We start from the raw sequence: 16,102 nt of genomic DNA on the forward strand, positions 1-16,102 counted from the left end.
CTCCCACAGATGTGAAATGTTGAGTTAGCTCTAAATTGCCCAGAAGCGTGATCTGTGAATGGCTACGTGTCCGTGTGGCCTCTTTCACAGAGATCACCAAAACGGTGAAGTGTACATTCTCTGTCGAGTGATGCGCGAAGCCCGCGAGGCAAAATCTGCACACTTGGTCCTTTATTCTCACCCACTTACACTCTTTGTGGCAACCGGCTTCTTCATTGACAATCATGCTATGTTTTTATGGTTTGACAAAACTGATATCGTGCAATATACTGTATGCGGAGGCCCATAAACTGTCTGTATTTTTTTTTTCAACAACAAGCAAGAGTTGCCTCTTCTGATCTCTCTTCACAGGGTCAAAGATGGTCGGCTGGCAACTTTGCGCCAATGCCTCCTACTCCTTAGCTTCTGGGGGCGTCTCGCTCCCGCCCTCGGGTCCCACGCACCTATCCATTAGGCTGCTGAAATTGGACAGGGGTCTTCATTACTACTTGCTTGAGGCTGCCTATTCAATGGTCCCACTGGTACTTGAAATCTGTCAAATATAATGCCAAATTTCTTTTTCAAATTTCCTTATTGTCATGTGACTTTCAGGAGAAGCAAAGAATATAATTATAGTATCTTTCATCTGATTTAAGAATGTCAAATGTTTATGGTCTATCTTTGAAATCAGGTAGACAGCTGGTTTCCCAAAGAGGCTTCTATCCACCTTCTTCTGGCTACTCCGAAGTCATCCATCCCCAGGGACATGTCACTTGACCTGGCCTTCAACCCTCATAGATTTTTGCTCAGGGTATCACACCCTCTAAAAAGTATCCTCGTACAAGGTTAGTCTGACAGGTAACATTAGCAAGATTTGGTTTGTGAATACACAAGATGTTTTGCTTTCTCAGGGCAACTTGAACAAGAGAGGAGTACAAACACTGCAAAACTTGAGTTAATCATTGATGGTGTTCATTATTACATTTTGGTAAGTTTAGGACTTTGCTAAAATATTCCTTGTATTACTAAAACACACATTAGTGCTGCTATCGTTTGTTTCACTTTGATGGCACATGTACTTCAGAGTGGCAAAAAGTGAAACGTTTCCTCAAATTTTAAGCCCTTCTCTGTATGGTCGTAGTTTGAATGTATGACATGCACCCAGAGTTTCTGATGGATACATTATGATTTTCTTTTCTTGCTCTATTATTAAAATATCACAGAGATTTGAATGAGCTAATTAATTCATTATCTCAAATAGCTCATGATTTGGTTCCGACTTGATGTTTGGTGGATGTATGTCTAATGTCCTGGCCCGCATGTTTCTTCAAATCAATTTTCTGTACTTAAGGGTTTGGTTGACAAACAGACTCTCATCTCAGAGCTTAGGACACGCTACCACTTTGAAGCCAAAATGGCTGCCAATAGAAATCCAATCATCCTCTCTGCTAATGTTACTCGTGGACTGGGAAGGAAGATGAGCTTTTCTGCCACAGTGAAGAATGTGTTCACACTACCCGCGTCACTTTCAGGTAAACAACAGGCTGGACCTTATGAGGTCTTTTGCGTCACTCTAGAATTTGAGGACAATTTATAGGTACGCGACGATGGACCCAGTTCCGCCATTATTCGTGACCCCGTATTTGTGTGATCACGTCACGCAAAGCCTGTTTTAACTCCTTTTCGATTTGATGATTTTTATGCAGTACGTTGATGTATCTCAAATGCATGGCAGAATAACTCACATTTGACCCCACCAAAAAGTGTTGAAAGGTATCTTGCATATCTCATGTGATTTTCAGGTATTTGAGGTCATACAAGCAAAGTTACAAGTTCCATTTTGTACAACTAGAGGGAGGGACAAGACAAGAAAGAATAATTCAGGGAATGCTCAAGCGCTACTTGGTATTTTAAATAATATTTAGAAATTAATTTTACCACAGTGTCATGCACATGTTTTTGCAATTTACACATGGATTATTTAAAATTTCATGGAGAGCCATTGGATAGATCATGTCCTCTAATTCTGGAATGACCTTAATATTCATGTTTTTTTTTGTTTTTTTTTACATTTTTGACATATTAGTGCTCATGTTTCTTTTCACAACATACCAAAATAAATTGTGTGTCCATAGTGGCCCTAGAGCGAAGGAGGTACAGCCACAGCAGAAAGTACTCCCTGGAGGCGGAGCTTCTCTTACCCGGCATAGTCGGCAGCCGAATGCTGGGACTCATGGAGCAGAAAGGGGCGCTGTGGAGTTCTGCGCTACGCCTCAAATATGGGCTGGGCAGTGAGTGTTGGAAAAATATTCTGCATCATGGTTCTTTATTTCACTTTACATACTTTTTGCGAAATCTTTGTTTGGTGGTGTGCTGTAACATTTTTAAGATGACAAAATATGTCCCTTGGCTCAATATAGATTGTGAAACACCGTTCTACAGGATACCGAGTTTCCCACAGGGTTGTGTAATAAATAAAAAGTTACTCAATAGCTTAGGGCTTCATGCCTAAAGGGGAAGTGAGTTGTTCCCAATCGCCTAATACCTTGCTCAGTAAAATACAGATTGTGATATTTTGGGCAGTGTTTATCAATATTATAATTACAGATTACCATGTCCTTTGACCCCTTTGTAGGTGATGCCCGGTACCTACTTCAAGAGTGCCACACATCCCAGAGTGTCAAGACTGAGATGCATGCCAACTTCACGTACACAATGAGAGCTGATCACGAGTTCTACTGTTCCAACACGCCTCCTATCAACCACAAAGTAACTGTTTTAACATGACAAAAACATAAAAAGTTTATAAAATATCATACTTATGCGATATATTGATTATTACATTTTATAATGATTTCTACTAATGTGTTTTGCTCGTCAAACTTGGCTTGCTTTGACCAACCAATCAGAGGATGACGAAATTTGCCCAGCTGTCTGAATTTAAGATGTGAATGGTTACAGAAATAGTTTTTTTCTAATATAGTTTAAGTTCTGTGGTCCTGGGTTGATTAGATCGGCATGGCAACGGATAGGGGCTGAAATCTGATTGGACAAAATATTCTGACACCCTCATTGACATACTGGAAGCAGTCCAGCCCGAAAAAATGAATTCAATTTCACGAAATAAATATTCAAATTTAGTTTGCAAATGTATGTCAATGCCTCTGATAGTGTTGAGACCAACAGAGAAGGCCTCCCAAAACCTCCACATTTGTGTTCTTATCAGATCCACTTCAGGCACGAAGAAAGCCCGAGCCATGTGAGATCTTCTGTGGATATGAGCTACGGTAAACACTGGGACGAGATAAACAACAAACGCACGCTTCTTCTGAGCCAGTCCTTTAAAAATCAATCGACACGAAACCACACAAGCTACATTTTAGAGGTAACCCTAACCTATAGTTGACCTATAACCCTAAACCTATCTAATATTACCTGTCCATTTTACATTGTTTAATGATGCGCTGCGCTTTTTTCAGTTCAATTTACAGGTTCCCGAAAAAGACTTAAACTACCGCACCCAGCTATTGCACTCATACCTCCGACAGCTCGGGTCTGAGAGCAGTTCTCATCTTAAAATCAACTACAACAACTTGACACCACTAGTGGCTGGTTTTCACTGGAAAAGTCCTCCAAGCGACACGCCGCACAAGAAATGGGAAGGTGAACCTCACTGTGATTGTATCATCTCAAACTCTCTGAATGTTGTTTGTGTCAGTGCGAAGTGACAGATATAACATTTGACTTCCTCAGGAACATTTAATATGGACACTCCGTGGCTGTACATTTACACGACGCACAAGCTGAGTCAGCACCATCACCACACGCTGCAGCTCAACTCTGAACTGACAGCCAACAAATGGGTGACCATCCGGAATCTCATCCTGGAGGCTTCCTACCGAGATAGAGGCCGTGAGAAGGAGGCCCAACTCAAGCTCCACACTCCAGCTGTCACATTCTTGCAAGTAATGTGAAGCTTCACCTCACTAGTTGTATTTCAGCTTCAATTATTCCTATAAATCAGTAATTCTCAAACCGGGCTACCTGAGCCACAGTTTGGTCGTCCACAAAATAATTAGCGATAAATTAAAATGTGCAATCATTTGAAAATGTGCACATGTATTGTACATATAGGAACGGACATGCCAATAAAACAAACTTAATAAACCAATTAGGAAATGAAAAAATGTTAATATAACCTTTTTTGTCATAAATAGAAAATCTTTTAATTCCCATGTTATTTAGTGTTCCACATGACAGTTTTGTTGAATTGGCGTTAGGATTATGATTATTAGAAACATTTCTCTTCTGTAAGGGGTCCCTGGACCCATGAAAATGGAGACACATATTCTAAATTCAAGTCAAGTGGTGTATGAGGTGTGTCCCAAAAGGTCCAGGACTGGTGTCACAAAACTACGAACTCAAAGTTCTACCATTGGGAGTAATCTTCCTGGAGTCAAACTCTTTTTCCAAGCCTTCTCTGCCACATTTTAACACACTCTTCAAAGGTTTCCTCCTGGATCCTAGGCAGCTCTGTGACCACGGCCAATTTGACGTCATCCCTGTCTTCAAAACTGGTGCCCCTGGTGACTCGCTTGGACTTGGGAGAGAGGGACAAAAAATCATCAGGTGCATCGCCATGGTGCCTCGAGTTATACAGTATGGAGCAAACATTGCAGGATATCTCTGTAGGCGAGCTGCTTCATTGTCTGGCTCGCACTGAAAGGAAAAACATGCAGGGCTCTATTTTCATGCACAGTGCAAGTCTAGTGCGAGATGCGGTCTCAATTTGTGCAGGGGCAGGCTAAACTAGGTTTTGGTATTTTCGCATTGGCATGCAATGGATGTTTTGTGTTGTTGTGGGCATGAACACAGCCAACTTGATTCGCCGCCAATCGAAGCGGCTTGTCTCATTTCTTTTAAATCGATGTGTGGAAAGGCGCAGTCCTGGAAAATGACTGAAGAATGTAATTCAGATCAAATTCCCCCAAAATCACATCACACTACCTGTGCCAATAGTATGATGTGGTTCCAGCAGGCGTAAATTTTAGACCACTTTCAGACACCAAATCTTCACGTGTGCCCGGAACATGTCAAAGGAAACACCCTCAGTATATCAGACCACTCACAATAGCACATGCAGAGCAGTCGTTCAAATTACCGAGCACGCTAAACAAGGTTTCCATGGAAATCAAGACGCTTCAAGCAAAGATGCGCCACCTTCAAATATAGCGCTTATGGTTGCATCAGGCCTGGACACTGCTCATAGAATCCTGTTCCTTCTCATTCAGAATTCAATCTATATAAATGCACAAAGTCCTCATTCAACATTCTGTACTATGTTGTGTCCATCCCTCACCAGGTTGGAGGACTGGGATTCAAGGGAAAGAAGAATATGAAAGCCTCCTGTTCTCTAAGCTCCCTGTGGACTGCTCCCCTGAGAGGCGACATCTCTCTGGAGACCCTGAAATCCGGCCTCACCCTGCAGATGTCTTCCAGCTATGGCAAACAAAATATCACCTTTGCTGCTGCCTTGAACACTGTTGACAAGGTGCTCCCTCACCAACTGGAAAATGCATGTGCTTGTCTTAGTTCTAACAAAACTTACTGTATTATAAACTATCCTATTCAAGCTTTTGAAAAAGAGGCAAGCAACATTGCGGATGAGCTTGTCGGAACCCAAGAGTCCCCCCACTGAGTTTGAGTTTGAAGGGACATTGGAGGAACTGAAGAAGGAGAAGAAGATGTACCAAAAAACAGCATTGTTCCATCTTAGGTCTGTTCACGACTGTCCTTTACACTTAGAACTGATTCATTGTTGAGATTTTGATGTCAAGAAATCCATCTCGCACAGACAGCCTTTCAAGTCATTTCCTCAAAAGCTTCTCCTCAGGGAGACTTTTACCATGGACCTTGTGAAAGGCCTTTACATTCTGGAATCAAGAGCTGGTTTTTATGGCTTTCAAGAGATCATTCACACTCTAACCATTGGATACAAGCTACCAAGCCCTTTTGTGAGTGGACTCGCAGAGTTGTTAATTACTGCATTCAGAGAGTGTCTAGTTTCATGCATCTTCTGATATTTAGGTTTGCGCTACACTGATCCATCCTTTCGACACAGAAATATTTCCCTCGGACTGTGAGATCTGTGTTATCACGTCCAGCAACCAAGTAAGATCGTTTACAGTCTCAATGCTCGAGTGATATGTAGTTAGAATCCTCCGTTTTTCTTTGACTTTACTTTACATTTCTCCGCTTGGACTTGTTGTAAAATCTATAACAGTAAATTTGCACAACTGGGTCACCCATACGGCAATAAAGGCAAATGTTGAGCACACTGTGGCGCCACAAAATCTGGGAAAAAAATCACCTTCAGTGTAATTTTATTGAAAGTAATTATTAAGATAAACTTCTACAACTGAAAAATCAACACAGATTCAATTGTAAAGCAAAGCCCAAATTGTATTACTCCAATTAATAATTGCCATTCCCCTTTTCATCCTTGTATACTTTTAACCCTTATTCTGTTATATTTCAGATTGTCAATAGTATTTTAATTATTTTAAAATTCATATCATCGTTAGTTTACAAATTATCATCATCATTATTATTAATACTTTATAGTGTGTCATTCTCGTATGCATTTCACTAAAGTAAAAATATTTCACACAACCATAAAACAAAATAAGTATGGACATTATCATTATTAAATTGTTTGAAATAGTTTTTATCCATTTTCAAAAGGATGACATGTAATTTTCGAACAGTAAATTGAAGTAAATGGTTAAAAACAGCGCTATTCAATTCCTTGTGCAAGCGTATGTAAACAGATTGAAACATTTTTCTTCTAGACCCAGAAAGACATTCAAGGAAGGATGCGGATCAGCAGCCAAGAGAAGCTGAGTTTCTTTGGGCAACTTCTTTCAAATTCATTGCACACAAATCAGCAAGTGATGAAGGTTCGAGCCAACATCACCCATCAGCTTCAGGTGAATGAGCCTCTGACACAATTTGAACAAACAACAGCATCAGATCAAATATCGGGTGCCTATATGATACAAAATATCAAGTTAGGTGACGGTGTTTTTGTGGCCTTTATACTTGGTGAACTTTCTGACAAGTTCAACATTTTTGCTTTTACAGCTGCTAATCCCCTCCTTTGCTTTGGTGGAGGGAGATGTTTGCTGGAGTCCCAAAAACAACACAGAATTTGATTATGTAGTTCGTGGGAGGATAAAAATTGAACGACAGGAGTGCCAAGTGAGTAAATATTGAGGTCTTCATTCAGGTAAAACTGGCAGGTTTCAAATGCTTGCGTTTCTGAAACTCCATTTTTTTTGTTTAGCTTTCAATGCAGATCAACGGAACTTCAGACAGAATTCTTCTGTATTCATCTCTCAAGCATCCCTTCAAATCTAAAATTCCCAAATCTCTAGAGGTAGGCCTATTTTTTGCTATTTTATGATGTGTTTTTTGACTGAACATGAAATTGAAAATGTGATTAGAACTGTGTAGAAAAATTACATGAACAAAAAATAAATAAATAATAATGACTAAGTTGTTACATTGTTGCAAATTCTACGCAAAACCACCGATTTATCACATTCTTTTGGCAGTTCATCATGAAGAGAAAACAAAGTCACCCTAAAATGACTTATTCTAAAACTGAAAGATAACAAAATGTCGAGAAAGTGAGTGCATAACCACATGATGTTGCTATTTTCTTGATAAGGCAAAAGCCACTGCTGACATGCCCACACCAGCTGGTAGAGGAACTAGCTCCATTCGAGTGAAGGCTGATGGGCAGGACAAGCTGATTCTGGATGCACAGATCTCTCACTTACTTCTACAGGACGACAAATCTGTGCTACTGAGGCTCAATTTATCGCAGAGTTTGCTGCCTGAACTCACTGACTTGTTTGTAAAAATGGCTGCCAATCTGTCCCGTCACAGGTATGTATAGCCACCTGTTTCTCACTTGGTTTCTGAAAATATTGATATCTGGATGGTTTGCTTCTTTACTTTTGGTCTTGTAGTGTGTCTCTACATGGTAATTACACAGAGGGACGTAACAGTGTGTGGGCTGAGGTAAAAGGTTCTCTAAGGAACGTCAGTGGTCTTCAGCTTACACTGTCAGGGAAACTGAGGCATTCAATGACTAACCTCACCATTCTGCCCTGCATGCTGGGATTAGATGGCATACTGGGACTGTCCGACACCATCACTGAAGGTGAAAGGATTCATCTTTTTTTTTTTAATTGTAATTCTTGATTCACTTATTGATTTTTTTTTAAATGATTCTAGGGCAAATAAGAGTTGGAATGGAGGATAAATTTTACAGCATGGATCTGAGGCATCAGGAGGAAACGGAAGAACTTCTTGACATGTTGGAAACAAAAATGTCTCCCACCCGTAGCTGGATGTGTGTTCTGTCAGGGGCTGAGAATTTCTGTGTTAATGTGAGTAGGCAATTGGAGAAAAAAGGAGCGGGTGAGGTCCACATCCAGGTGTCTCACGCATCCCAATTCCTCAATGCTACAGGTAATCTCTAACTAATACTCTTACTTGATTCAATCAGATTTACTTAATACTACATTACTGTGGTTTTACACCTAATATTTATCCACCCAGCGGTGCCTTGAGATACTGCATGTGTCTGATTTGTTCCGTGACCATACACATCACTCACTGTACTTGTATCTTCCATCCATCCATTATCTGTATCGCTTCTCCTCAATAGGGTCGCGGGGGTGCTGGAGCCTATCCCAGGTATCTTCGGGCAGTAGGCGGGGGACACCCTAAACCGGTTGACAGCCAATCGCAGGGCACACAGAGACGAACAAACATCGGTGCTCACACTCATACTTTGGGGCAATTTAGAGTGGCCAATCAACCAGCCATGCATGTTTTAGAATGTGCATAACAGAACTCCTCTACATTTACTCTACACCTCTACTTCTTTTCTTGCGCTGCAGCCCTTGGGATTGTGCATGCAGCCGTTGCAGACCTATTTCAGCATGGAATCGGCCAGCAGTACGGGAGTTTTCCCAAACTTCCTAATGGCCCCCACGCCCCTTGTCATGGGTGGGGTCTCTTAAGTTTCAGAAGTGTGCCGACTATTGGAAAATCTTGCCGTGTGAACGAGGCTTTATATTATATTTCAATAACGTTGCTTAAGAAGTTATAACATTGTGACACAGATGCTGTTCATTAGCCTGTCTATGGCGTTTCACATTGTCAGCCTTATGCTGAACAAATGTTCTCAAGGCAAAGAAGTGGTTATTTCAGCCATGTGGTTGTAGACAGTAAACTTGAATAGGGAGTAGCAATAATAATTTTTGCTGAATTTCTAACTATGTGCTAAATTGCTACTTGTTTTGAAGGGAGTTGAATTAAGTTAACTGCGACTATACAGCACTCGTATGTCAAATTTGAGCTCACTTGTCAAATCAAGCAATCGGATGAACAACGGGTCGTATCTGGAAAAAACTCAAAAAAGTCGGTTCACCTGTATCTCAATGCACCACTGATTTCTGTTTTTCAGAATTGTCCATTTCTTATGAGGTGTGCCTTTCTTGCTGTGTGACTCTTTTAGGTCTACCTACGAGTAGTGGTGTCCAGGTGAGTTGGCACAAGGATGAAAGTAGATTGTCAGCCTTTGTAGATCTGCAGGCTGGACCTGAGCATTTAAAAGGCGAGTTGAAAGGTGGCAGGCCAACCCAGCTTGTCCCACGTTGGGAAATCTTCTCAACAATGCAGCACAGAGTCAAAGCACTACAAAGAAGAGGCATACCAAATTCCATGCAAGCCACAGCGCATTGCGAGGTGTCCAAAACCACTTTCTTGCACGTTTATTATGAATTTCATGAAACTTATGACGTTTAATGTCATAATGCCCCCTCTCTGTGTTTTTTTTTCTCCGAACAGATAAACACCATTGGGGTGGACGCAAGGCTAGTATTTCAAACAGATGAGAATAAGATGTTTGATGCCTTTTTAGTTGTTGGAACGAAAAACAACACAGCTGTATTCATAGCATCTATCTGGCAACAGCTAAATTTGCTGCAGGGGATCATTCCTGCCGCGTTGCAGGTCAGTTTTATCAGTTGCGCACGTTTTTTATTTTTATTTTTTTTAAGCTTGGCTTGATTTGCACTCTTAAACTAGACAATCTCTCGCATAAAATAATGGTAAGAATGCACCAAAAAAAAGACTTTCTTTTTTTCTTCGTGTGCCACATCATTATGGTTCTTAAAGGTCAAACAAATTACCAAGTGATTAATGGTATGGCAACATTCATGGTTTGGTATTATGAAACAAACTGCTAATATTGAGTGTAAAGAGATATTTCAAATTTATTTACCGCAAAGGTGTCTGGCTCATCGTTTTTATAGCTCGTTTCAAGTGGATATTTCAGAAATATTCAGGCAAGTTTTCAGGATCTCGCCTGCATCCTTGAGTTTGACACCTGTGTTTTATTGCTCTCATGGTTCACATCCGTAATGTGCTATCCTGCAATGTTATTTTCTTTTCTAGTTTTTACTTTGAACAACAAAGTCTGACAACAGGGGGTTTTGTTTTCACAGATGAACTGCACAGGGGACACGGCTGCAGACCATCTCTCAGCGCAGTGCTACGGAGACGTGGCAGGTCGCCCCGTGGAGGTACGAGCATTTCGCTCTCATAGACCCCATAACAGGATCTGCTATGCTCTGTCGCTTGCACACTTGAGCCTCAGAGCAGAAGCGAAAGGCTGTTTGAGCCCCGATGGTCAGAGAGAGTTCAAAGCGAACCTCACGCATTCATCTGCGACACTACTCAGTTATTACGGAGTGCCAACAAAATCTGGCCTCAAGCTGCTTCTCCGGCCTGGCCCTCAGAGGTGGGCCTTGGGGGTTGGCTTGGTGGTTGGCTTGTGGATAACTGACTTGAATTTGGGACTGAGAGTGGAGAAGGGTGGGCTGTATGGCTGGCATGGACAACTTGCATATGGGGGTCAAAATGTTTTACACACGGCTGAGATGACTGGTCGCATGAGGTTGGAAAGCTGCTGTCACATCTGGGCAGATGTCAGTACATCGTGGGATTTAGTAAGCTCCAATCTGCTGGTGTCTTTGCGATGCAAAGGGAAGGGAAGGTTAGTCTTGGAACAGATTAGAAGAGTCAATGGGGATGTACCGCAGAAGACGTCTTTAACAGCACGTGGACAAGCAGTGAAAGATGGACTGAAAGCTGCTTTTCACTTCCAAAACCAACAAGACTCAATCCATTGCATCTTCTCTCTACAACTGAAGAAACGGAAGCATGAACTGAGCAGGACCTCCCAGCATCAATGGGCCTTTCTGCTCCCCTTCCTCCCAAACACTCTGGACATTCAAGGTTCTAGTCATCTCTATGACGCCTTCCTCACTGGTCGTGCTCAACTCTCTGTCCAAATTCGTTCTTCTCAATCAGACATCACCGTGGCCTTTGAATCCTTCCCCTCACTCAGGATGACGCTTCACCAAAATGTGTCCGGAGGACTACCAAGGGACTTCGCTGTGGGTGTGCAATCCACAGCTGGTCAAGCCCAATTTCAGCTGGAAAGTGATGAATGTTCCATGCTTCTGCTGAATCAACAAAGGAGAGGAGAGGACAGGAGGCGCCACTGGAATGTTTTTGTTCATCAGCAATGTGTCTTTTTGAAGGTTAGACTGGAAACAAGATGCATGTCAGAAATCTTGTTTCCCAGCTGAAGGAAAGAAGGAGAGACATTTTCATACTGGAAATGACTCATTACTTTCCATTTGCTGTTACATTGACATTTTAAGTACCCTTGAATGTCTATGCTATGTTTCACATCTGGCTTTTGAAGATTATCTACAGTATGTACTAATTAGGGGAGTCAGTCTATGGGTGCAAAACATGCAAAGTTGAGCGAAAATGCAAAATCAATCAGAACGATTGACAAATATTGGCCATAAGCAATACACTCAAATGGAAAGATCTGTTTAAAAAAAACATTGATCCAATGTACGAAGGCGGCAGCAACAAATTCAACAAAGTGTCCTGAAACATTTTTTCTGTCAATTTAAAGAAAGATGCAACCAAACTGATTGTGAGAACTCAGACCCAAAACATGGCAGAAAGTGGAAAGTGAAGTCATTCTCCAGATTTAAATCATATAGAGCATTGTTTTTTTTTTTTGTTTTTCTAACTATGTGAGCCTTTATTCGTCTTGATGTCAAACCCAATTATTTTCAGCCTTAAGTAAAAAAAAAAAATAAATAAATATGACTGTAATTGCTTTTTGGGGTGTGTTTAAAGACTCAATGCAATTTTTTAGTCTGCGAATGAGTAGTGTTGGTGGTATAAGTCAGTCTCCGACTTTCTTCCTCAATCAAGTGAAGATAAAGTAGATCGTTATAGTTGCATTATCTGACCGTCATTTCCTTTGAGTTCCTGTTAAGCTAAGGAAAAGATTTGTTTCAAATACATAATAAATATGTGAAGACAACTGATGAAAACCGGTACAAAGACTGAGAACAACGCTATAAGGTACTCATGACGATTTAGTGTTAAGCTGTTTTCCCCAATTTCCAGATTTTTGGGGGTGGTTGAGGTGCAGCGATGCACCTCGGGCCTGCCGTTTTAATTAGATCGCTGGCTCGGTATGCCTACACTCAGAAAAGACATCCTCATTTTGGATAGTCCACTGGCGTGGCCACTTTAGAGTGCCTCGTTGTTGCTGTGAGTGTGTGCTCATTAGAGAGAAAGGAGGAAGAACGTGAACACGTAGTGTGGCCGCCGTAGATGTGAAATGGCATTATTTTCACTTTACAGTGAATTTAACGTCCATCTTCTCAATGCATGTTAACATTATCTTGGGTCAATTGTGTCAATGATATTATGTTGAAAAGTGAATAATTCAAATCGATCCTGTTACTAACTTTCTCCTTCTTTCTTGTGGTATAGACACTCCTACCCTCACCGACATCGCTGAACATATCCATCAACTGTTCTGGTTCCTCAACAAATGTCAGCATTGATCTCCTGGCTCCAATGAAACAGAAAGGCAGCATTACGTTGTTGCTTACTTCTCAGTCGAGTCTTAGTTTGAATGCATCGATCCAGCACTCTCTGGAGACACTGCATGCGCTGGGGTTCCCTTCGAATGGAGCGCTGGTCATCAGTGTTTCACCTGCACACCTGCCTGTTGTAAAGGTCGGTCTGGAGATTGGAAACTGTCACTTCAGCGGCCTCTTGGATAAGACCAAATCTTCAGAAGCAGAGAGCAATGGATTTTCTTACAATGTAAACGTGACCAACTACTGCCCTGGTTTACAGGTAAGAAACAGTTTACAGTATTGCTAAGCTTTTCATTTGGCTCACGTGACAAACCACATTTAGTATGATGCAGTTGTACAATATTAAACACAACAATAAATCTAGAGTTGATAATGACATCTTGTTTCTTATTCAATTGTTTAGATGTAACTGATTGTTGTGACCGATGAATGTATATTGGGTCACCCCTGAGCTGTCACTTCGGGGGGTCCAAAAAAAGAATTTGCATTAAATTATGTCATATAATTTGAAAAAGTTCATTGCTGCAATTACTCCTTCTTGGCTTTGCATTGGGGCAGTTTTAAGCTCTGATGTGATTGGAGCATATCACATAAATATGACATATATACATAAATAAAGATTTCTATTTTGCAAAAATGTAAAAAAATACAATGAGAAAAAAAGGTGATTTTTTTTCAAGAATGTAGTTGTTTTTTTTATAGCAAAATTGTGTTTTTTCCAAAATGAAATACTATTATTAGAATAAGATCATATTTTTGAAATTCACTAGTAAAAGTATGACATTCATCCCTTGTGAAAGTTTGACTCCAATATCACAATCTCATGAGATAGCAACTTTTAATTTCACAAAATACTTATTTGTTCTTGTAAAGATTTCAATGTTTTTCTCTTGAAACAATGAATTTATGCTCATAACATTGAAACTTCTTTTTTTCCTCTAAAAGTTTAACCTGCAACTTCTTTTCAAGAAAAACAGCAACTTTTTAATTCATACAGTTGTAATTGAGTACCATAAGAAGTTTTAATTAGCACTAAGAGTATGCAGGTGGACGCTTGAAAATTATCTTATGAGGAGTCCCTGGACTGAAAAAGTTTTAGAAGTAAGAAATTTTAGAAAGTTTTTAGATGGTATTCCTGGACAAAGGAAACAACTATGCAACACAACCACAAACATGCTCCTCATCGTATTTCTCCTTCCACAGAGAACAATCATTCCTGTGATGCTGGTTCTTCAGGGGTCTTGGTCAGGGATTCCATGCAAGCGTGTGCTCAGCTCTTCTCTGAGGGCAGACAATCAGGAGCTCACTTTTGAGCTACGGGAATCCTGCAGCTCCCCACATCTCTCTGCAACCCTCACGCACACTTTCTCAGGTTTGAGGAGCCGAGGTGTTCCTCAAATGGTCATCGTTGAGGCCACTGCTCCAGGAGGGACTCAGCAGACAGGAGCTCTCTTCCTAAAAGCTGGAGCCTGTCAAATAAGATTCGTTGAGGACCAAGACAGGGTGCGGCAGTTCTGGGCTTTGCAGTCAGATTGCCCAACCTTGCAAGTACGGTTTTGGGGTGAAGCTGTAAAAACGTTTTCTGACTTTTACATGATTCTTATAGAGCCCGAGACTTGACAAAAAGAACTAAATTGTGGCCACAATATAGAAATAGAATGCACACAGAATGCATTTTTTGTTACGCTATCGCGAATTACAACTACAGCACTTGGGTAACTTTAAGGGGTGTGGCTTAGAGTGTGTAGTCAGAACTTCTGACTACAGCTCAGATTTCTTAAATGCTCCTTGTGAGTGTTTTCATTTTACTGCACATTTGACAGTTTGCTCAATAAACGGCTGAAATTCCATCAGCGACTGTTGCTATGCTTTTTCCGGAGGGGGCTTTCCAGAAGCTGGCTCGTAACTCACATTTAGGCTTGCCACACAAGCAAAAAATGTACCTCATTACATATGACTAAAAAAGTTTTAAGTTGGGGCACTAGCACATCGGAGTACCACTGTAAGTTGTGGCCACAAAAATCATGCACGAGATACTAAAGTGTGACCATGAAATACTAAATTGTGGGCATGAAGTCGGTATAATTTGCACATGGATTGTTAATTTGGAGGTTTCATTCTCATTCTCATAAGCATTTACCTTCACATCAAATTAGTATATTTTTACATATATTTGTATTTTGTGGCAACAATTTAGTATTTCGGGGCCACAATTTAGCTTTTTGTGCTCACACCATCTCTATATTGTGGCCGCAATTTAAAATATGTCATCCATGTCATGTCTGGGGATTCATAGAGTACACCTCTCCTTGTGAGAATATTTTCAGTTGCTTTTGAAATTTCTTCTCAGGCTCAATTAAATGGCTCAGTGTGGCGGGAGAATGAAGAGAAATGGGCAGTCGTGATGGATGCCAATTTGGACGGCAAACGGAGTTTCCTGCAGCTGATTGCACAGGCGGGACCAGAGTTAAGTGTGGAGGGTGAGCTCAGGCACAAGCTTCCTGCTCTGGGAAATTTCCCTGGGCACAGCAAAGTGCTGATAACAGGCAATTTTGACAAACAGCAGTTTGCCACGGAGGCCCTTGTTGTATTTGATGAATGTGCTGTGAGAGCAAGAGGATTTGCGATGTCACGTTCTGGCCTGCAGGGGTCGCTTGTGTATCGCAACAACTGCAGTGTAATTCAGGTAGTGTGTGCATACACAGTTGCTTCCTGTTTTGTGGAATTTGTCAAATGGTCACTTCATATTTGTGCTTTCTAGGAGTGGGGTAGTCCAGACACGATGCAGGCCTCTGGGTCCTTGACTGTCACCTCAACTTCTGCTGATTCTCATGTCTCCATGACGATCGACAATGCTGAGTTGCATTCATTAGTTGCTCTTAAGAAAACCAAGGTTTGGAAAAAGAAATGACAAATATCTAAAGTCATGTTGAAAATGTGGAATTTTGACAAAAGGGACTTTTTGGATTGTCGAAAATAGTTAGTTGAAACTCAAAATTTTGTGAACATTTCAAAATTTACTGATATGAATTTTTGAGGCTCATGTGATGCTGGAA

At 40.9% G+C, this 16,102-nt stretch overlaps 1 protein-coding gene across 4 annotated transcripts in view; it reads left to right on the top strand.

The window, feature by feature from the left end:
• apoltp (apolipoprotein lipid transfer particle homolog) overlaps positions 1-16,102 on the top strand; it is a 42,028-nt gene that overhangs the window by 10,512 nt on the left and 15,414 nt on the right. For 3 of the 4 annotated variants that reach the window (XM_088311532.1, XM_088311533.1, XM_088311534.1), the window contains exons 21-46: positions 352-521; positions 671-824; positions 891-967; positions 1,331-1,511; positions 2,115-2,270; positions 2,615-2,748; positions 3,206-3,364; positions 3,459-3,642; positions 3,733-3,944; positions 5,342-5,530; positions 5,613-5,755; positions 5,834-5,993; positions 6,067-6,150; positions 6,831-6,968; positions 7,123-7,239; positions 7,325-7,417; positions 7,712-7,932; positions 8,016-8,209; positions 8,284-8,520; positions 9,575-9,804; positions 9,907-10,071; positions 10,566-11,666; positions 12,934-13,305; positions 14,250-14,594; positions 15,397-15,732; positions 15,808-15,939. In XM_088311532.1, coding sequence (XP_088167658.1) covers positions 352-521; positions 671-824; positions 891-967; positions 1,331-1,511; positions 2,115-2,270; positions 2,615-2,748; positions 3,206-3,364; positions 3,459-3,642; positions 3,733-3,944; positions 5,342-5,530; positions 5,613-5,755; positions 5,834-5,993; positions 6,067-6,150; positions 6,831-6,968; positions 7,123-7,239; positions 7,325-7,417; positions 7,712-7,932; positions 8,016-8,209; positions 8,284-8,520; positions 9,575-9,804; positions 9,907-10,071; positions 10,566-11,666; positions 12,934-13,305; positions 14,250-14,594; positions 15,397-15,732; positions 15,808-15,939 — 5,684 coding nt within the window. The remainder of the gene's footprint in view (positions 1-351; positions 522-670; positions 825-890; positions 968-1,330; positions 1,512-2,114; positions 2,271-2,614; positions 2,749-3,205; positions 3,365-3,458; positions 3,643-3,732; positions 3,945-5,341; positions 5,531-5,612; positions 5,756-5,833; positions 5,994-6,066; positions 6,151-6,830; positions 6,969-7,122; positions 7,240-7,324; positions 7,418-7,711; positions 7,933-8,015; positions 8,210-8,283; positions 8,521-9,574; positions 9,805-9,906; positions 10,072-10,565; positions 11,667-12,933; positions 13,306-14,249; positions 14,595-15,396; positions 15,733-15,807; positions 15,940-16,102) is intronic. The other variant, XM_088311535.1, reaches the window with a different exon arrangement.

Source organism: Idiotropiscis lumnitzeri, chromosome 12 (assembly GCF_059441095.1).
Source record: "Idiotropiscis lumnitzeri isolate Australia: NSW breed Sydney's pygmy pipehorse chromosome 12, RoL_Ilum_1.0, whole genome shotgun sequence".
NCBI classification, from domain to species: domain Eukaryota; kingdom Metazoa; phylum Chordata; class Actinopteri; order Syngnathiformes; family Syngnathidae; genus Idiotropiscis; species Idiotropiscis lumnitzeri.